Source organism: Kryptolebias marmoratus, linkage group LG1, assembly GCF_001649575.2.
Source record: "Kryptolebias marmoratus isolate JLee-2015 linkage group LG1, ASM164957v2, whole genome shotgun sequence".
NCBI classification, from domain to species: domain Eukaryota; kingdom Metazoa; phylum Chordata; class Actinopteri; order Cyprinodontiformes; family Rivulidae; genus Kryptolebias; species Kryptolebias marmoratus.
The window spans coordinates 24,458,473-24,480,561 of record NC_051430.1 but is presented as its reverse complement, the minus strand read 5'-3'; the positions used below and the strand labels follow the sequence as shown (position 1 = coordinate 24,480,561).

General features: G+C 42.1%; 1 protein-coding gene across 1 annotated transcript; it reads right to left on the bottom strand.

Moving 5' to 3' along the window:
• Nucleotides 1-737: 737 nt before the first annotated feature.
• zgc:63587 (uncharacterized protein LOC393431 homolog) lies at nt 738-20,761 on the bottom strand. The gene is made up of 12 exons (XM_017412442.3): nt 20,616-20,761; nt 16,717-16,759; nt 16,198-16,297; nt 16,025-16,111; nt 15,458-15,581; nt 14,000-14,134; nt 13,565-13,682; nt 3,748-3,849; nt 3,476-3,621; nt 3,229-3,312; nt 3,088-3,145; nt 738-1,793 (listed from the first exon to the last, which is right to left on the bottom strand). The coding sequence occupies exons 2-12, from the start codon at nt 16,741-16,743 to the stop codon at nt 1,728-1,730; spliced, it is 1,047 nt and encodes a 348-aa protein (XP_017267931.1). The 5' UTR covers nt 16,744-16,759; nt 20,616-20,761; the 3' UTR covers nt 738-1,727.
• Between the last annotated feature and the right edge of the window lie 1,328 nt (nt 20,762-22,089).

The following is a 22,089-nucleotide window of genomic DNA, read 5'->3' as shown; positions in this document are numbered from 1 at the left end:
AAAGGCTAGCTAAAACATTAAAATAACAAAAGAAGAGACAAAAAGAGCAAAACAGAAGCTTTGAGCTAAAAGTAGCAAAAGGCTAGTTGTCAACTAAGTGTAGCAAAAGGATATCCAAAAACTAAAACCAAAAGGAGCAAAATGCTAGCTAAAAACTTGAAATGACAAAACAGTAGCTAAAAGCCAAAAGAAGCAAAACAGTAGCCAAAAGGTAAATATACCAAAGTGGTAGCTACGATTAGAAAGGCTAGTTATAAGCTAAGTGTAGCAAAAGGTTAGCTTAAAACGTAGAGTAGCAAAAAAGCTAAAAGCCAAAAGGAGCAAAAGGCTTGCTAAAAGTAGCAAAATGGTAGCTAGAAGCTAAAGTAGTAAAAGGCTAAAATCAGAAGAACAGTAGCTAAAATCTAAACTTAGCATAAGACGACAAAAACAGAGCAAGGAGGCTGAAGCTGGTTTCTGTGGGAACTGAAGAGCTCCTAATGCATTTCTATGAAAAAATGTAAATAAAGTTAAATATTTTAAAAAGTATAAAAGCTACAAAACTAAACAGTGATAGCACCCATCTCCCAAATGAGCTGAACATTCTGATATTTGAACAGCTAAAAAGCACAAAGTATGCAGAAGTAGTTCGATTTTAACAACACGTTGAAAAATAAAAAGCAGGAAAACAATAATTCAGGATTCAGAAACAAACTGAACTCTACTGAAGACAAGCCGTCAGAAATGACAATCGCACGTTTTTTTCCTCAATAAGTTTTATTTCAGAAAAAATACAAAAGAACGTTGACACCTGAAATACGAGTCCTTAATGGCACACGGTTAGGAAATGTTTGTTAACTTGAGGAAAAATACAGAAAGACAAACAAAACGAGGCCAAAGGCACATCAGTGACGACAACAGAGAGGAAAAATTGTGCTTTTTCTTCTTCTGCTGCTGCTCACAGAGAGCTGGAGGGAGTTTAAACGAAGCACAGTTAAATAAAATAATATGTGACATTTAAATGGGAAGGCACATAAACTAGATGATGGAAAACTGCAGATGTAGTGTACAAACGATTTCACAGATTAAACGAGAAAAAAACAAAACAATGATTGTACAGGGCTGAGTATTCTGATTAGTTTTCAGTGTGCATTCGGCTCGAACATTAAACACAAAAAGGCGACATCGCTCTGAAGTCGTCTTGTTTCTACTTTACAGCGGCAGCAGATTTAGCTGCTGGCAACCAGAGTTTACCACAACGTTAACTCTTTTACTGGAACTGAGCTGAAGCGGCTCAGACGTAAACGGCAACGAGCTGCTGAACGATCGCGAGCCGACAGGAAACACGAGCCGTTGTTTAATCTTTACGCTAAAAACAAAAATCAAAGTTAGAACCTCACAGCAAACAAGAGGAGAACGGTGAAACTTGGAACTTGTGATTCACAAATGTTTCAGTAAACATGAAGGCGAAGAGAAAAGCTCTCAGTACCGTTGTCAAATGTAGTTCGGCGGACCACAAAACAAGACATTAAGGCTGATTAACAGATAAATGAGAATATTAATTTTTACAGTTTCCTGTTTTCATGATTGATAAAAAAATGAACACAGTGGAGCGTCAGACACATGGCGGATGGATAAAAAGAAGTGGTGATGTGCAGAGAAAGACGGCGTGATCTTGGTGGGACTGCAGGAAGGGTGCGACGACCAGGTGTGTGTGTGTGTGTGAAGAGGGATCGACTCAAACTCTTTCACTCATCGGGTTTCATCTTCATCTGAGCCTGCATCTGAGCGATCATCTCCTGCATGCGTCTCAGCTACAAAGAAAGAAAAAAATAAAGGTTCAAACAATTATTTTATATCCTGCAGGACAGTTTAGAAAAGCTATTTTTTAGCTAAACACATAGTACGGAAAGATCTTTTCAAAAATATGCATTCTTTAACACAGATTATAATAAATAAATGCTCATCAACACTTTCAGGAGTCTCATTTTTCAGATACCTTTAGCTAATGTCTGGCGCCATCTTGTGACTGCAGTTGTAACTTCATGCAGAACGATTTATTTATTTATTTTTCCCTTCACATGGTTTTTAAATTTATTTAAAAAGTAAATCCAGAAACAAAACAAAAACAGCTGATGTCATAGATGTTCTATGTGTTTTTCTGGACTAAAAAAAGAGAATGTCATGACATACCAGAGAGGAAAAATGAAAAATAACGACTTATTTTTCAGCCTCTGTGTCATTATTTATAAATTTTAACCATCTTTGGCTTTTGGTTTTATGTAGTTTCTTGAATAGGTCCTGTTCTCCAGATTGCACCTGTAAGTTCCTGCTTTATGATGGATTTGCTTCCTTTACTTTGAAAATCTTGTCGGTTTCGAATTTAATTTTTTTTTCTGGCTTTGTTACAAATGTCATATTTTTCTTGTAGATCAACAACCCTAATTCAGCAATTACCAGTCCTTTATCCCAAATAACCCACTCAAAATATGGATTTAGTGCGTTTGAACTCACTCAAAGAAATCATAATCTGCTGAATTTATCCTAAATATATAAACAGTAAAATATTAGATCTTTCCTGGAAACTTCACTTAAATCACACATCAGTTCCTTTTTTTTCTGAATCCGGGTCTAACTCCGACCGCTGCAGTATTTCTTCTCCCCACGGCTCTAACAGCATGTAAACAAAACGAGCTGCTGTCCCTCGTGCTCCGGGCTCAGAGGTCATTCCCACCATAAAAGCTCATCAGGACACGCAGACAGGAAGTGAGGGCATATCCTGCCAGGGCACGCTGTTTACAAACAGCCCTGATTGAACCCAGCCCGCTCCTCGTGGTGCACTGCTGCAGTGACACAAACAGACCGATCCAGAGCAACCAGAAACCAGGCTGTAGTCTGTCGACATGCTGGCTTCATGGCCTGTAAGGTAAACGATTCACGTAGAAAGAATAACTTTTATTTTTCCCCCTTGCTATTAACAAACACAGGAAAATGAAAGGTTTGGATTTACAGGGACACCTGGAAGACGAGTAGCTGCAAAGATGTCAATGATTTTGTGTAAACAAAACATTTTCCTTCAAATAAATAACTTTCTTTTCGTCTTCTAACCTCCAACTCTTTCTGTAGCAGGATCTGGTCTTTGTCCAGCACATCCTCATCCATGGCTCTGCAAGGAAAACCAAACAGGAAGTTAATTAAATCTGGTTGAAACAGGTCCCGTTTTCCTGTAGCTTCTGAGCGGCATCTCACCTGCCCGCCTTCTTCAGTCTCTCAGATCGGAAGTTCTCATAATGCAGATCCTGAGTTACTTCCTGGAGGTCCTGCATGTGGGTCCTGCAACAAGCAGACGTGCAATTAGCTCCTTAGACACTAGAGAGCACCACGGCTCTGCGTTGCTCAACGTACTGGGAGACTTCAGCAACTAAGACGAAACTTTTTGACCTTCTTTTCCCAAAAATGCTATCAGTGAAGCAGTTTAATTCCCAAGGAGACTCACACAAGCATGGTGCGCAGTTTGAGAAAGTCGTTGTGCTCTGGGTTCTCCACTTCTACGACTCCCCACGGGTAAAGGCGACCTCGGATCTTCTTCCCTTTCACTTCAATCAGCTGGTTGGAGCCAATCACAGAGAAGGGGATGCTCGCCTGGCGAAGGTCAATAAAAGCAAACAACAAATAAATAAATAAAAGATATGGAAAAAATACAAAGAGGAGGGAGACTAAGATGAATGTGGATCAGATGTAGATGTTGGCCGTTAGTTGTCCTCTCACCTTCAGGACTCTGGTCTGCTCCTTGAACTCCTCATCTTCATCAGAGTCAGCATCGGGCAGCTGGTAAATCTTGATCCCGTGCTCAGCGATCTCATCCAAGATCTGGAAGGTTAAAACACAGAAAACCACACTGTGAAGATGTGATGTGACCTCCGACGTCACGCTGCATGGGAACAAAATCAACTGGAACCATGCAGATAATTAAAGAAATCAGGCTGAATTAAGAAAATAAATCACCATCACTGTAAATAAAATCCTATTTATTTTTATCAAGATTTAATTAGAACAAGTGTGTATCGTGATTTATAGATCAACACAGCTTATTGCTCGAAAAGTTCCCTTTTAAATCAGGCCTTGCCTGAAATCTGTTAATGGTTTATGAATTAAACAGCAGCTTCTGCTCTGACCTACAAACACGAAGCCTGAGTGCAGTAATATCCAGGTCTGAGTAAGTACCCGTTGGTGCAGCAACACATTTAATTAAAGTCTCCCTCAGAGGAAAAGGAGGCAAGACTGGAGGAGCAGACAGGTGAAAAAATAAAGTGTTCAAGTTCTGAAAGTTAGAAAGAAAAGCTCTTCCCCTTCTCTCTTTTTTTTTCTTTTACTGGCCGGTGAAGAAACAAGTTGAAACAAAGGAGCTTTCTTCTCTGCTACGTCGAGGACAGATGTCAGTATTTATTATTTTAAACATCAAAGCTGCATTTTTCTTTTGTTTCCCAAAGAGCAGAATTTTCATATTCACAATGCAGACTTACATGATGGAGCCAAAATACGTCGAGTGTTGTTTTAGGGGACTTTCATGTTCTGCTGTATATAATGGGACAGTAATGAGTCAGCCAGGACTCTGGGAAGTGAGGACAGGTTTTCCTACAGCGCGCAGCTCCTGTTTGAGTCTACGCCGAAGCCGATGCTTGTTTTCTCAGCGTGGGGCAGGCGGTTGTGTGCGGCGCGAGCTGGGGGTATTGTTGTGGGGCGGATCTAAAAACAAACAGGCCTTGCGGGGCTCAGAGGAGAGCGTGACACCGGGCCGAGCACAAACGATGCACTGAAGCCCTCCAATGTGGCGGCTAGATAAACACAACTCTGGTGGGGCAGAACATGAAGAATTTGGGGAAACTGTGAAACACACGGCAGCACAATGACAGGAAAAACTAAGGCAAACAACAAATCCAGTCACAGAGCAGCAAATAAGAAAGACAAACTCAGATTGGATGTGATAAAAAAAAACAACAACAAAAAAAAAAAAACTGCAAACAAGCAAGAAACCTGAGAACTGTGATGTTTGTTGGAAGGAAGCAACAATTAAATATCCTGAAACTTCATCAGGAGATTTCACAAACAAGTCTGTTGACTGCCATCATCTGTTTGCGGACCCCGCTAATCCAAAATGGCTGTTTACCTGAATTATTATGTTCCGTAACGTGTTCTTAGTGCAGTCTGACACCTGTAATCAGGACCTCTCGCGGATCACGTGACGCCCAAATGACCGCCTGCTCCAAATCCCTGCTGTCTCCTGCTGATTTACTGTACACAATGTAGGCCTTAATTCCTACAGTTACGCCAGACTCTCCTCAAACGAGCTGTATATTTTAGTTGGCGCGAGAACGCTGGCAGTGGAAGCCATTTTGATTTTATGACTATCCTGTTGGGCTATAATACCCGACTCGCCTCCCATCCCCCCCATCTGTGTTGTTATGGTTGGCAGCGCAGGTCCGCTCAGTGCTCTGAAGACCCAACTATTCCACACAAGACTGCTGCAGTATTATTCGGTGGAAGCCAAGGACTTATTGCTTTATGTTTCTGGCTAAAGTATTGTTTGCAGAGTCATTTCGTCACACTGGTCAGTTACGGTAATACGCCAAGGCGTGGGCTAATGCTCGACGCTTAGAAAATGGGTCAGGAATCCGACAAACAGAGGATGAATCATATCAAACATGGATTTCTGCAGAAAAGTCAGGCTCAGCCAGCTCTAGGAATAGCAGCACGAACACCGCAGCAGTTAGATGCGGCCCAAATATAACATACCTGCAGGTCTAAACATAGATCTAATTGCTCAGGGGGATGTGGCGAAGCATTTTTCTGCAACAGCACAGAAGTTTGAGCCAAAACCGCCAATCATAACGAAACAAAGCGCAAACCCGTCATTACAGGGATCAACATTTTCTACCACGTCAACCCGCCGTGGGAACCATGTTTTTACGATTCGATCACTTTCACAAGCGAAGCCACAAAAATAAAAAATAAAATTACTAAAACACCTGCTATATTGTTTGTCATTGTTTGGTGACGAGCATCAGCGGAGGGGAAACAAATGGTTGCCAAAGAAAAGGCGCAAAGAAACAAAACACTGCAGACACACAGTCACATTTACAGTTTCCTCACGTGACTCCAGGACAGAACCGAGTCTCCTCCGGGTTGGCATGCCGTTTGCATTCACTAAGCTTCGACTGCAACAATACTTGGAAGTAGAAACGTGCGCTAAAGGATTCCTAGAAAATCAACAATGCAGACGAGGAGGGGGGTAAAAAAACAAAACAAGACAAAACAAAAGCAATTAAAGTGACGTCGACACTAATCTACCCTGATTGAGAATGGAGTTAGAAACTTAAAATGAACCTGTCCTGATGGGATGTTTACGTAACCTCAGAGCTCCTTGCCTTCAGCAGATTGACAAACAGGAATGTTAAGAAGCGCATCTGATCAGATCTCAGATGTTTTTAACCGGGATTCGTTCTGAGACAACTCCTAAACCCCTTCAAACCCGCTTTTCTGCTTCCCACAAAGTACCTTTTCATCCCCTTCCTCGCTGAACAACAGTATCAGTTTGTTCATTAAAAAGTGAACAAAGTTTTGAAGCGACAAACAACTCTAATGACGGACCAACTGGTGGGACGCTGCTTGGTATGAGGTTAGGAGACCTGAGGCCCCGTGATTGTTCTGTGGTTTTAATGAGATTCCAGAAGGACAAAACAGCTGCTGACTTCGTGCCCTGCAAAATCCGAGCGTTTACTTCACGGCAACAACAGCGCACGGAGCAAACAAACAGAGAAACGGGAAGTCGTACGTTAATGAAAAGTTACAAGTTTCCAAATATAAGGGCTTTACCAATCAACGAAGAATTTAGTTCTTTTTCCTTAACTTTGTTCCAGTTGTAAAATCAAAATGTCTTTAATTGCTTCTTATTTTGTTAGTCAAATTTAGACCTGTGATATAATGATGACCTGGTGTTTCCAGTGACCTGCTAAATGTCAGCATGAAAGATGCTCTCAAGACTAAATAAAGCTGAACTGAAACACAAATTAGAGTTACTTTAGGTCCACGTTACGACCTTACATAAGACCACCTGAGGTATAATCTCGAGGTAAAAAGAACATAAGTACGTTTTTATAGGACAAAGGCTTAGTTCATAAAGGCTACTCCCACTGGCAAAGCTTTTATTATGTTTGAAAGACAGAAGAACACAATAGTTGCCCCCTACATGAGACATGCCAACTCAGAAAAACACTGAGATGAGTTTCCAGTTTAAAGCTAGAACGGTTCAAAAAGTGCAGAGTGAATTTTGTCAAATGTTTTAATATATTCTGATACCTAGAAACACAAACCTTAGAACAAGAAGTCAGGATTCATTCAATCTCTCCCACAAAGCTCTGAAGAAGAGCTACGAACAAAAAGCAATATTTTCAGTTTTTGACAAGCGCTGAGCACTACACGGATGTGAACAAGAACTCAAAACCTACAGCGTCACGCAGCTCAACCACAAGGTGGTGAAGCGAAAAGAGACTGATTTCTTACTTCATCGTTATTAGCCTTTTAGATTCCCAAATTGATTTGCTAACCTGCAGTCACATGAGAACAAACGCTCGTGTCTTGCCAGGAAACGCCTTTCAACAAACCAGCTCTCCCCCGGCCTGCAGGAAGCCTGGCGAGGGTGAGGGAGCCCCAACAATGCCTGCTCTGGGGAGGTCCAGAGGGATTTAGACCTCATACCAGCCTCTTGCACAAACTCCACAGCTACAGCGTACAGCTAACTGGTGTCTCACTTTGTGAACCTGCATAATCTGGCGTCAGGAGGACGACGAGGGGTCTATGGGTTACGCACATGGAGCTTTGATTCTCCACAGGTGAAGAACAGTCCGGAGACTCCAACCACTCTGGACTTCACTGAACAGCAACAGGAGACAAACTCCTTTCTGTCCACAGGATGCAAGACACCTGTACGTACAGTCTGTCCACAGACTCTCAGCTGAGACACATTATCAAACCGGTACAAGCCAGAGCAGTCAGAAGCAATGGAAAGTACAGAGGAAGTCTACAACCATGGTAACTTGAAGGCATCACATGGGTAACAATGATCTGCACCACCCCACACACACACAATCCCATTGTCGGAGTTAAGTATTAGTACAGTTAAGACCACCCACCACCCCTCTGATCAAAGAGCATGGAGAGATACAATCAAGCTATTCATGTAATCTTGCGTTTAAGTGAGATTTAGCGGGGGACAGTGTGAGTTCAGGATTTCAGCCACACATCGAGCTTCGTGACTCTGCCTTAGAGCCTCAACATCAAATCCAACACCAGGAACTCTGACTCGTTGGCAGCCGTCAGAACTGAGCTTTGTTTAAAGTACAGTTCGCTCCATAAGGGAGAGCAGATATTTATTGTTTCTGTGATCGGCAGAGATGTGAAGCATAGCCTGGCAACAATGACCGCAGGAGGGCAGAGGAAAAAAATAAATATGTCCGCGTGTTTGAAACACTGACAGGAAAAGGGCCGAGCACAAGAGTCGTTCCCATTCAGCCTTTACTCATGAGGCACCAGTCTACTACACACAAAATAAAAATGCTTCATTTAAAATCATCCTAATCGGTCACAGGAAGTTTATCCAGTGTGTTGGAGTTGTTGCAATGTGGTCAAACGGGGGAAATGAGTCCAAGTAAAGATCTCGTTCGCACACACTAAGGCATGATGGACAAAGAGGAGAAAACCGAACTGGAACGGAGCGCCATTTGAGGAAGGAAGACAGCAGAAAGAAATGGGCGATGACACGAAGTTAACTGAGAAACAAAAAAGGGCGAGGGAAGTGGAAGGTGCTGCCGTAGACAAACACCCAAAACAGAGAATAAGGAAGGTGTTTCTGACCTTTTGCTTTCGAGAATAACCTTTTTAATATCACACAGATGAGAAACAGGTATCACACAGAGAGCATCAGGTTGCTGCTAAACTGTCAAACTGTCTTAGATTTATCTGCGGAAAAGGAAACCATCTACACTTGTCGCTGCAACCCTTTAGGTTAAAGATGGAGCAAGTTTTCTCCTAGACGTCGTCAAAAAGAACATAAAGGTGCTTAAAAACAGCTCAGGTGATAAAAGAGTACACATTGTGCTTTTCTAGGCTTGCCTCATTCCAATCCTTACATCTAGAAAAAAAATTTAAAAATCCCTCCCAACTAATCAATTAGCTGTTTAAATTAAAAAGTGCGTCGGGGTGGGAGGTGGATTCAGAAGCATGAGATAAACATTCTTTCTTCAGCAAAAAAAAAGTAAGCCACTTTACTTTTTGCCTTTATTCAGAACTCCGGTTCAAACCAGCGGTGTACTGTCCTCCAGGTTCAAATAAAACAAAACAAACAAAAAAAAAAAAACAGGTATTACAGTTTGAGACTAAAGCCTCATACAGGATATGACTTTAGGGTCCCAGACTGAGAGGATCAGCCCCTCAATATACCCTCCTCGGGGCAAGTTATGAGCCTGAGAGCACAGAAACGCTGATGAAGGAAATTGGAATTAAAGCATGTTAAAAAAAGGGAAAGGACATAAAAGGTGGACAGATGAAGTAAGAGGAGGAGGACAAGGGGAGAGGTAAACGACGAGAGGTTTGTTTACTGCGTCCCCCTAGCTGGAGCTGTGCAGGCCAGCAGGATGCGTCTTGTCAAAAGAACAGTCTTGAAACATTCCAGGAAACTTATATTGTTCTTTAAAGCTGTCACCTTCTCATAATAAGAAAAGAAAAAAGAACTGGACAATCCCTGAGGAAAAAGCAGGAGGGGGGGGGAGCAGATTTTTTACTCTGAGACGAATGGCTCCAAACTGTGAGAAAGTGCCTGAAAAACACAAAGTAATAAATTGTGAAGGTGAAACACTCAATCATCCTGCAGCACTTGGCTTTCTGGCAGGTTCTTGGCTCCTCGGGCTCTGAGCTCAAAAGAAAAAAGGCCCCGGTGCAGCGCTCAGCTGAACAGAACCGCTACAGGAAGAATCGAGGCCCGTCGTGCAAAGAGCGACGTCCTTCAAAGAACCAAAGAAAAGCTCGGGCCAGTTCCTCTGGGATGAGAGAGCTTCTGTGATTATCACAAGCACAACAACAAATTCTGTGTACGTACAGTAAGGAACAAGACTTCTGTGACAAATCTGGAAAGTTAGAATATAAATGACTCATTTATGCTACCTGTAATGGTCCGAACACTCTTTACGGAGCTGACATTTACATCGTGCAATTTTTGACTGTCTGAAACAAAATCTTTCGTTGTTAAAAAACAAGAAAAAACTTTGGTTGTGAGCTTGAATCTGTGGTCTGTGGTTGTTCAGTGTGACAGGCTCGCCAACATTCAGCACTCTTCAGACGACCTACAGCAAACATCAAGAGCGTCAGAAATCTTATTTCTGTCTTTCCGAGTGCTGCTGCTGCTACAGACTCGTTGTTCCGTTCACAGCTGTCTCTTCTTCCTCCGTCCTCCTCGGTCTCTATTTACTGCCTGAACACAATAATTACAGTTCCCTTTTACTGCCGGACTGATATCTCTGTCGGATTCTTTGTGATGCCATCAATCGCACCGAGGCAAAAAGTCGGACAGTCTGGCATCTGCAAATCTTGAACTTGCACAGGGCGACACGGGTTACTGTCAGGACTTCAGAGCTCGAGGTGGCGCAGTGTGGCATGCACCGCCTGTTCATGACAGCTGGAAGTCACACAGTGTGAGCCAGACTACAAGGTTCACGCTTACTTTAGGAATAAAAGCTGAAGATGATTTTATTCTGCACATAAAGCAGCATTAAAACTGTCGATCGAACAGGTCACCTGTTATACATCATATAATGTTCAGGTGTTTTTCTTGTCTATGAGTTTATTTGCATCTTTACTGCATTATTTGATTAAACTGACACTGTGTTTTGTTTCGATTTCGACCCTTATCATCAAAAAGGTGTCATAAATATTTTGCTTAAATAAATAACTACATGAGAAACAACAGAACAGCCTGGTAAAAATGTAAAAAGTCCAAAAAAGAAGCAGAGCTGCAGCATAGTTCCTAACGCAAATTGAGAGGAAGATAAAAACTGTGCTTAACTAAATTGCAGCCAAACAGCAGATAGCGGGAATAATTCGCTCTCATTAAGAGCCCTTTCTAAACACGGGGCAAAGATTGAATAAAAAAAAAAAAAAAAAAAGGATTTCCTGACAATAATGACTTTCCAAGAAACTCATTACTAGAAAGAGTAGATAAAAGTAAATATCCAGTGGGGTAGACACAACAAATCATTTATCTGTGTGTGTGCAGAAACCTGATTTTTGTGGATTTTGATTTTGCTAAACGTGTGTTTGTATTTCTTGGAAAGTTTTGTCCAACTCCTGAGCTAATTGCTGCGACAGGAAATGTCTGTTAAAGGGACACTTAGGGGAGCATGTGTACAAACCGAGGAACAGATAGCGCTGCGGACAGACAGACAGGCTGAAAAGAGGTCAGATCAGTGGGATATTTAGACATTTTCACTCTTACACTGTTATTTCCTTACAGTAAAAAGTGTTAAATAAATAAATAAAGAGCTTAGTCCAGAACTGGAAACAAAACAAGCGAGCTGCTGAAAGCTGACAAGGTGAGGGGGCTTCCTGCAGCTGGAGGTGGGGCTCGGCGGTGGCAGGAAGCACGGGTTTTGTTCACACGAGGTGCCAAAGGAACACTAAAAATGTTTGAGGAAGGTCACGAGCCAAAACAGCGTTAAAGCATATACTCTAACTGGTTGGACAACACGGGGGAAATTTCTTTTTTCTGATTTTCTGAGATTGCAGCTGTGAAAACACGTAAATATAAAAAAAAAACGAAGCAAATGTTTCATCTTGTTTTCCCAGGAGCAAAGAGTGGGTCCTCGCCGGCCCCGAATACGTTTGGCTGCAATGAGGCATCAAAGATTTAGAGGCAACGTGAATACAGAAACTTAAAATGAAAGCAGAGAGGCTGCTGGAGAGGACGGAGCAGCGTTTGGCTCCAGCCAGAGCTCCGGCTCCGAGGCAGACGGGCTGAGTTTGAATTAAAAACGAAAAGCAAGAAACAAAAACATGATTTGTGGCTGAAGTCATATTTCTGAACTGTGACTGTAATCATTGTCTTTTAGTTTGACAATTACTCTCCTTATTAATCATTTTACTTGTAAAATATGACAAAAGATTGTGTGCTGCAGCTTTGTATTTATTAAAACTTTCCAACTTTAATGACCTGAAACTAACACTTAAGAAGCTGTAGTATCAGTGGTTGTTGGCATTTTGCTTAAAAAGTGACTCAAACAAACATCAATACTTTAATTGATAAATAAATAATTACAAATTAAGTTTATATTAAAATGTTAAATTAATTGCTTGACCTTTTTATTAAAGCTGGAACTATATATAAAATATACATTTAGGAATATCAGTGCTGCAAAGTTGTATAATAAATCTAAAATAATTTCCTTGACATTTTTCCCTTGATATAATCTAACCAAGATGCTGAAACTAGGCCTGGAGGTGTGACAGAATAATAAAAGCGTGCAGAGCCCATCTCAAAAAAGACAGTTGTCTCTGGTGGCTGCAGCCTACATCAGAGAAGGTCTGCAGGAAGACCGGGGTACGAAGACCTGAGGAGAACTGAGGAGAACTGAGAAGACCTGAGGAGACCTGAGGAGACCTGCACTTAAGCCACAAAGACGTGACAGCAAACCCACTTTTCAGTTTAAATTTGTCTTTTTCCTAATGAGATAAACACGTCAGAATGAAAAGGGATGAGCTGGATTCACGATGCATAAAAACATCACAATTCTAGCTCAAGATTTTCATCTTTAACTCTTTAAGAAAGAAAATCAGAAACGCCGAAAAGAACCGTAAAGAAAAACATGCATCACAGAAGCAGGAAATCCTATTAACTAATAGTGCAAACGAGAGGTTATCGGCTGAACACGCTCCTGTGAAGTGTGCGTAATGTAAGGTGCTATTATGTATTTTCCCTTCGGGACAGCAGGAAGCTGAGAAGCGTGCAGGCCAGACAGCAGATACTTGGGTCCGCTCCCAGAGGAAGTATCTGGGATGGCCTAACACCAGAAGAGACGCGCTTCATCATTTATATACGCAAAATATCTTCTTTTTTATATTTTGTGTTCTGCCTACAGCTTCCTCTTTTATATTGCTCCTCACTGACCTTTTAAACAATCTGGTGGTGTCATCAAAAACACAAAGTCATGCATCACAGTGATTACACAAGGAAATGCCTTTCAAACACACATGCCTGGCCTGCCAAGCTTCCAGTGAGCATGGACGCAAGGTTATTAAGGTTGTTATCACTTATGTTTTATGGCATTTTGTTTAATTATGATGGTCCGCATAGAACGGATGGACCGTGCTTCTGTTAGCAGAATAAAACAAACACAGAAGAGCCTAAAGCAACATGGAAACTCCCTTAAACAAGGAGACAAACGTAGTATGTACGTGTATGTAAGGAAGGGCGTCCATGGATGAAAGCTGTGTGTGTGTGTGTGTGTGTGTGTGTGTGTGTGGGGTTGGTTGTCAGACTCACCCTTCTCTTCAGACGATCCCTCTCCCTCAGTGTGAGCGTGTCGGCCTTTGCGATGACCGGAACGATGTTGACTTTGCTGTGGATGGCCTTCATAAACTCCACGTCCAGAGGCTTCAGACTGGAAGAAGAACAAAAACACACACACAGACACAAGGAGAACGATCGGGACAAAAATCAAACATGTTTTCAATAAAAAACAAGCATTGTACATCTTGAAATTACGTAACAGTACTGGCAGAAAAAGCAGATTTCTAAAAGAGGAAGCTAGTTTTATCACTAAACGGTAAAAAAAAAGAGATGTCTTCAAACGGAGGAAGTTCTGTTTTTGTGACACTGGACAAAAGTAATAGCATTGCGTTGTAAAGGACTACAGTCTAATCTAAGTAAAACAAAGTAATACTGCTCGTGAAACAAAGTCTTTGCGGCTTTTCTTACCCATGTCCAAAAGGAGAAATGAAATAAAAGCAGCAGTGCACGCGGTTGTCCACGATGTGCCTCCTGTTCAGCCCACTTTCATCATGAAGGTATCGCTCAAACTGATTGTCAATGTACTGGATGATTGTCTTAAAGCTGGAGTCACAAAACAAAAAAGGACAGAAACAGTTAGTAAAATCAGACAAGAAACCAGTTTGAAGTGCACTAAAAGAAGTTGCGTAAGTAAAAGCAGGAAGTAGTCTTTAAAAACACTGAAATAATGAATTACAAAAAAAAAAAAATCTGCCTGGACCCTTACAAAAACTAACAACGACGTTCAGGGATGGCTGTGGTTGTTGTTACAGACCTTTGATAGGTGAACAGGGTAAATAGGCCCACCTAGATAATTACAAACGAGGCTGTTGTTGATAAAGCTGACAGAACTTGTTATTTTTTGCCTTTTAAAACAGGAAGGAGTAAATGTCACTGCCCCACCCTCTGTATCCTATTCCTTAATGTAACCATTTGTGTTGATCCTGATGTGTGAGCCTAAAGATGGTATCTCACTGAGCTGCAGCTGCTGGGAGACTAGTTGGTGACTCAGAATTACAGGAAAATTATGTGTACTTTCCGTTGGCGTCTCACTGCAGTCTCACATGTGCAGCTCGCAAAAGTGCATTTTTGGTCGGCCACGTTATTTTCTTGCCCACCTCAGCTTGTTTTGTACCCACCTTCTGCTGGAGTCCACTTTTGAACTGAAGTCAGGCAGATTTGGACCCATTTTCTAACAGTTATTATTTATCGCTGTGCAGCGTTTAGACCTGGACATTCGGGGCTGTAGCCTTGGGGGACAGCTCCTGAGCAGCTGTCAAAATGATTCGGGGTGGGTTTGAGACGGGCCGGAGACGCCCACAACATCTTCGTGACTATTCTGAGAGGAAGGTTGTCGTACAAATTTTATAAACGCGCTCAAAACTCAAGAAAACGAGACTGCATGACTCTGCGACTTGCGCAACAAAGTTGAGAACCCCGCCAAGGTGACGAGACATTCTGGAGACATTTGGGAGACTCCCTGATGAATCTGTTGTCCAACATTGCAGCCCAGTGAGATACGGCCTGAGACAGAGTCTGTAATGTACGGTAACATGTGAGCTGTTCTTAATTCAGAATTCCTCATCAAATTTGAAGGTTTTTCTTTTTTTCTTTTACAGTAAGAAATCAAAATAAGTGACTGTTTTCCAGTCCTGCATTTTGTTCTCTGGTAGTCACTTATAAGTACAAACCCACATCTTTACCAGGACATTGAGCAGGAGATACACAAACCTGACTGAAGGTCCACATATTCTGCCACGACTGACCTACAGATGCCAGGCGAGCAAAACCTAGATCCAGATCTATTACCCACCCACAAAGGTAAACAAACAGCGTAACGATATCTGGATATGGTTTGTTTCACTCCTGAACGAGTCGTAAACTCACCAGTCCTGGCTGTCGATGGCGTCGCCGTATCCTGGGGTGTCGACCACCGTGAGGCGAAGCTTCACGCCCCTCTCCTCAATTTCCACCGTGGACGCCTCGATTTGCACCGTCCGCTCAATTTTCTCTGTGGGGGGCCAAGGCAGGAGAAACCGTCAGCAGGTTCAATTAAAAACAAAGGGTAACAGTTACAGCAGTTTTATTCGTCTCATTTGGACAAAGACAGTCTGAATGTTCAGCTGTAAAATTAAATGGTTGTGTATCTTTTCTTTTTTTTGTCCAACAGCTGAATGAACACTGATACTTACAGTGTGACAACAGCAGGTTTGAAAAAGGTGGCCGTACCTTAAAAACTACATTACAGGCTAATGTCTACATTAACTGACCACGGAGTGCTTGGGTAGCTGCTTTTAAGTAGGAACAAATCCTAATCCAAGTCAGGTCATAAGAAAGGCATGGTACATTTTGGAGACTGCAGCATTCTCAACATTCCTCTTGAAATAACGCTCTGCTGGAGACATTTCTCCGTGATTACAGTGCGTACGCCTGCGTGTGTGTCAGAGAGCGTACCAGCAGCACCGGGGATGTAGCGCTCAGGGTAGAGATCAGTGAGAAACAGACTGTTTATGAGTGTTGATTTGCCCAAACCGGACTCCCCTGACAAACAAAAGGAAAAGACATGAATTATCTGCTCTTCAAACCAAGCATTTGGCCTACATCACAAATTAGGAGTAATCACTCACCTACAACCATGAGGGTAAATTCAAAACCCTTCTTCACTGACTTTCGGTGCACTTGGTTTGGGAGGTTTGCAAAACCTACATAACCGGTTGCATCCGGGAACTAGAAGACATGGAAATTAAAAAAAAAACCACCTTTTTTTTACATTTTGAAAGTAAATTAATTAAGTAATATGCACTGCAGCATGAAAAATAGGAGATGACGTCGTATATTTTACTAATCCGCTCAGTCCATGAATCTGTCATTCCTCATTTTATGCAGTTTGAGGTATTTAGGTGAATTTGAGACTACAAGTGATGCAGAACGCCGAGAAGCTCCAGCAGGCACTAAAGCCAAGCCATGAAACTCTTTCATTTATACAGGATATCCTTTTCGGACGCTTGTGCGAGCACTGTGACGATATTACCAGCCCGATGTTTTTTCACCTGCGTCTCATTAGGAAGTCCTCTCATACATTTTGTGCAGCTGTTAAAAATCTGGTGTAAAAACTGGGATGCGGTGCCTTTCTGGCGATTACTCACCTTCCCTTTTTCTCCAGACTGAGACATCACTACTCCGATGAGCCTGCAGGTGAAACAAAACAACAAAAAAAGTGGACAGTTTTGTGAAACTTTTGGCACGGGAAAAACTAGAATGCAGAATTTATGTCAATATTTGACAAAAATAGTCTCCTGTCCATAAAAGCTTTAAAAGCAAGACAGTCATGTGGCTAAAAGCAGTTTTATTTAAATCTCATAGATTATTTACACTTATTCAGCAATAGCTCCTCTAAACCGCAGAGCATATGCAGTACACTAAAACATATCTGCACATTCAGAGCAGAAGTTCAGTCAGGACAGGCCAGTGGCTACGTTATTCTCTCCCAAACTCCCATCAGCTGCTCCAGTCCTTTCCCTCTCCGTGACCCCAAACAGACGACAGAGGAACAAAACCGACGTGATGACTGAGCAGGACGACCCGGCTCAGTTTTTAATCACCAAAACATTGGCCCTGGGGCTGAAGTGTGATAAGCGCCGGAGGGAGGCCGGCCGCCGAACGGAGATGCGCTGCGATTACGCGACGGCCACCGGGGAACGAGGAACGCCGGGAATCTGACCCGACTGTCTGCGGCCGTTTGACGAGCACACCTTCGTTTATACCCGGGTAACTTTTTTCACGCAGGTGAATGTTTCTGATGGGATCACAGGCGCAGTTTTGTAAGCATTTACCAGTAAGTCGCACTGACAGGGTGGTTTCACCAAGCCTGCAGGGAGAACAATGGCTGTTTATCCCATCGGTTCCTGAAGCTTTTCCTATAGAGCAGCTCAGATGAGGGAGGAGGGAGAACACGTGTGTCAGCCGCAAGCAAAATTACCCCAAGAGAAAAAAAAAAACAATCACTGAAATCATTTGACTACAAGCAGTTTAAAAAAACAACTTGCTGTACAACTCATTGCCAATCCACTTGCAATATTTCACCTGAAATGAGGATTAATCTTCTGGGAAACAAAGATATCTGTATGAAATCTCATGAGAATCCTTTCAGTAGCTCAAACAATACTAGATCTGATGAAGAGCAATTAACTGATGCACTGCTCTGAGAGGGTGCAGCTCAGTCGTTGGTTCCAGGCCTAAAAACACACAAAGCACAATAATAAAACGTGTTTTCTTTCTTAATGGACTTCTTAGCCAACATGGCGGCCCACACAAGAGTATCCGTGTGCATCAAACACATCCACATACCCCGAGTGTTGTTCCGCCTCAGGCTCTGTGGGAACCGACTTTGGTCCTTCGGCAGATTAATTAAACTGCTCCAGTATCGCAGCTGTAATCTCACAAACACAACACTACAGGACAGACAGGAGGGAGGGCACGCTCCAGTAACGCTTTCTTAATGGTGGCCATTTAATCGGCCGGACAGCTGGGTTTTCTTACACACACACATTTAAATGGGCTGTGTGGGAGATTAAGCTGTTTGGACCAAACAGTGAAAATGCCACCCTGGTAAACCAAAACTTCTTGGCACGTATTACAAGTTTACAGCTGATTTATTAGCCGTGAATGTTAAAACCGGTCCTGCTCCACGCACGGGGCAGAAATGTTGGCGCGAGTCGACTTCTCGGGCGGCGGCGTCGAGGGTTCGGAGGCACCGGCTCCTTTCGGATTAGGCGCTTTGTCCGCTTATTAGAAACGCAGGAACGGCGGTTCCACAACGTGGAGTCCTGGTGAACCCTGCGGCGAGACAACAAAACGGACAACGGATCACAGCGAGAGGCCTCAGAGCCGCTGGACATAATGAAGCCATGTTTGACTCACGCAGTCCGGTGACTAAATGTAGTCGGTGCGGTGTCATAATAAAGGCATGATGCTGGTTTTAAGAGGTGGTTTTAGAAGATAATCCCTGAAAAAAAAAAAAAAGGCGCCAGGGCAATACGAAAACAATCTTTATACAATAAGAAAACCAGAAGCCTGTTTGTAATGTGGTTTAAAACTAAGAACAGACTATTTCAGATTATGAGAACAGGAAATTGATTTAAAAAAAACAAGCACAAATTATAGTTAGTTCCTTGCTTTTATTACTTCAGAAAAGTAGGAACTGTAAAAGAAGAAGGTAACACTCGGGGGAATTGGGACGCACTACGCGCTCAGACCTTTCAGCATGAACGTGCATTTGAAGGACACGAGGGTGGAACGAGGGTGGAAGTGTGAGGTTAGTGTGCCGGTGCCAGTAAAGCTTTGTTGTCCTGTTCACACCACGGCCCAAAACAAGAGGAAACATCCCTTGGTAATTTATGGGGTCAGACACGCGCTCTTGTGCCAGGCAGTTTGTTTCAAAGATACGGTCACAGGAAGGGGAAAGGTCAGAAAAAGAACCTTTATTGATAAGAAACATTCTTCTGATATCAAATTTATCTCTGCTGAGCTGAATAAAAAGCCCAAATTGTTTTCTGTAGTGAGGCCCAGCTGCCGCCCTGAGATTACGGCTCACCAATCTGCGAGAACAGAAGTGGAATAAGCATGTCACCGCTGAGCCAAAAACACGAACAAGATGGATGATTATTCTTCAATAGTGGCCCTCTGCCACATGTCAGACACGTAATAAAAGTTTGTTATTGCTTCCCACTGTTATTGTCAAGTTGTCTGGAAGCAGAATTCATTTCTGCGATAATGTGATGCAGTTTCTGAGCTCGGAAGTCACACAAGGTGGGTGTTTCTAATGATATGTAAGCCAACACCACAAAATATTTATGAAATGCGTTTTTTGTTTTTTTTTTAATTCCAATGTTTTAATTTTAAATTCAGCTTTTGTGTAAGAACGTACAAAGTTTAAATTTCCCTGCACATGCGAAAAATACAAACAGGAGTGCCGACGTAACACGCCTGTCAGAAACATGCCAGCCATCAAATAAATCCAAAGCATCAATTTCTTCACACAGCAGTCCTGAAAGATGGAGCACAGACAGGGTTTCACAGAGGAGTCACCTGTGACCCCATGACCTTAAAATCACTAGGGATCACACTCGATGCGAGGCGTCCAGCTGTGCAGTTTGACATTCCTATGTTACACGGTTGAAGACTGATGATGAGGTTTATACAAAGGGGTCACCTGTGGTTTTGACCTTTTGCCCCATGACCTTGAAATCACTGGGGATCATCCTTAGACCCATGAGGTGTTTGGCTGTACAGTTTGACATCCCTACGTTGCACGGTTGAAGAGTTAGTGCACAGACAAGGGTTTACGCAAAGGGGTCACCTGTGGTTTTGACCTTTTGCCCCATGACCTTGAAATCAATAGGGATCATCCTTGGACCCATGGGGCATCAAGTTGTGCAGTTTGACACTTTCATGTTAAAGGGTTATCAACAAACTGTCCACAGATGGACAGAAAGCTCCGTCCAGTTTTATAACGGGCGCATCAAAAACGAGACAATGGTGCGTTCAAAGTATCCCAATAAATAAACATTTTAAAAAAGTTGGGGTTAGAGTTACAAAAGAACGACAGATTTCTGTCTGAACACCTGGGACAAGCAGTGAGAGGGAGAATAAGGCGATGCTTGAGACATTTTCCAGGCAGTTTTGAAGTGAGGGCCTCTGAGACAGTTGGTGTCCACCACACCCAGCCCGGAGCGCCACCAGCTCCACAAACCGCCACAACCGGGGCGAACGACGCCGCTGCTGATGCGTGTAAAGTTTGGTGTCACCGTCCCCGCTTCGAAACGACGCCCGATGGACGGAAACTAAGTGTAAAGCAACTACAGGGAACTAGTTTAACGGAACATGCCAAACTTTAGCATGCAACAGTTGTCACCGCGGCTGGTGTCGACTTCCCAGCTTCGACAAACTCTCCGCAGTGTCTTTATTCTGTTTGTTTGTTTGTTTCATCAGCTAACGGTTAACGGTTTACCTTAAAGCGACGTTAAACTGCCGAGCAGTGTCTTACCTGTACGTAACTTTGAGATATTATTAATGAACCCGAGGCTTTATCCTGTTGCTACTGTCCCAGCCCAGGAAGGGAAACACGGAAACCGCTTCCCTAGAGTCCGCCCTAGCTAGCTAGCTAGCCAGCCAGCCAGCCGCTGGCTATAGCGGCGTCACTGACGCCATGACGGCTCAACCGCTGGGATGGCTGAACGGAGGAGGGCTTTACTTTTCAGAGCCAAGATGGCTGCCTATGTACTTCAGTTTCTTCGTGCTCCTGCTTTGAAGCCGGGATTGAAAGCATTAGATGTCATGTTTAATACGTTTTGTTGTTGTTCAAAATAAAGTGAATCTGGCAAAAAAATGTAATAGTGTTCCAATGTGTATGTATTATATTAACGGGTTGTAAATAAACAGATTTGAATTCTACTGTTAAACTTTGGATTATGACTTTTTTTTCATTTTATTTTTTAAGTTTTAGGTCAGTCACCACTCATTGTTCATTCATTCATAAAGTGCAGTAGCCTAAATTAACTGAAATTGTAGTATTATTGTTGCTGCTGTTCTCGATATAACTTTATTACTATTGTTTTTACTAGTCTGCGGTTCCCCAAAAAAGAGCAAAAGCCTGTTTAAAATCAAATTAAATGTATAAGAGGACAGGAGATCAGAGGGCATTTCAGAGCCAGCAGAATCAGTCTGAACTTAGCAAAGTTTGGTACAGAATCAAAATCACAAATTATTATTTTGAACAAAGTTGTTGTTTATAGTTAAATACATTTCAGAACCTCACAGAGAGATAAAACAAATGATTTATGTCTCATCTACAGATAAAAGTGTTACAGAAAGACAACCGATGAGCAAGGAAATGAAGAATGAAGCAGAAATATGGAAGAAATTTTATGTGCAGTGGAAAATATTATATATTTTTAATTTGTTTGTTTGTTTAAACCACCTAACTCTGCCCTAAATGAATCATCTGGGTGTTAAAAAAGCTTTTAAACCCAAGAGATGAATCAGTGATGCATCAACACATAACAGACAACCTATTAAAAATAAAAAAAACATCTATTTTAAACTTACTTTGCTACTCTTCTGTCACAAAGACATAATTTCTGCTCTCATGCCTTTAGATGAATTTAAGGAAAATACCAACGACATCACAACAGGAGCTTTTTAAAGAGCTTTTAGACAAAATGGCACCAATGATCAATGGAAGAATGGCAAGAAGACACATCTCTCAGCTTTTTTGTTTTGATTTTCTTTTTTTTAAATACTTCTAGACACAGTTCATCTGCTGGAAATATAACTTTTATTTCTCTTCCTCATTTTTAAAGGTGCACACTGAACAAAATGCTATCATGGTCAAGCACAAAGTAAAAAACAAACTTTGAAAGACTTTCAGTAAGCTTATTGATCAAGAAAGTCCATCTGCTTAGAATCAAATAAAGTTATTTTAAAGATAGAGTTATTTATATAGAGTTATTTTAAACTGT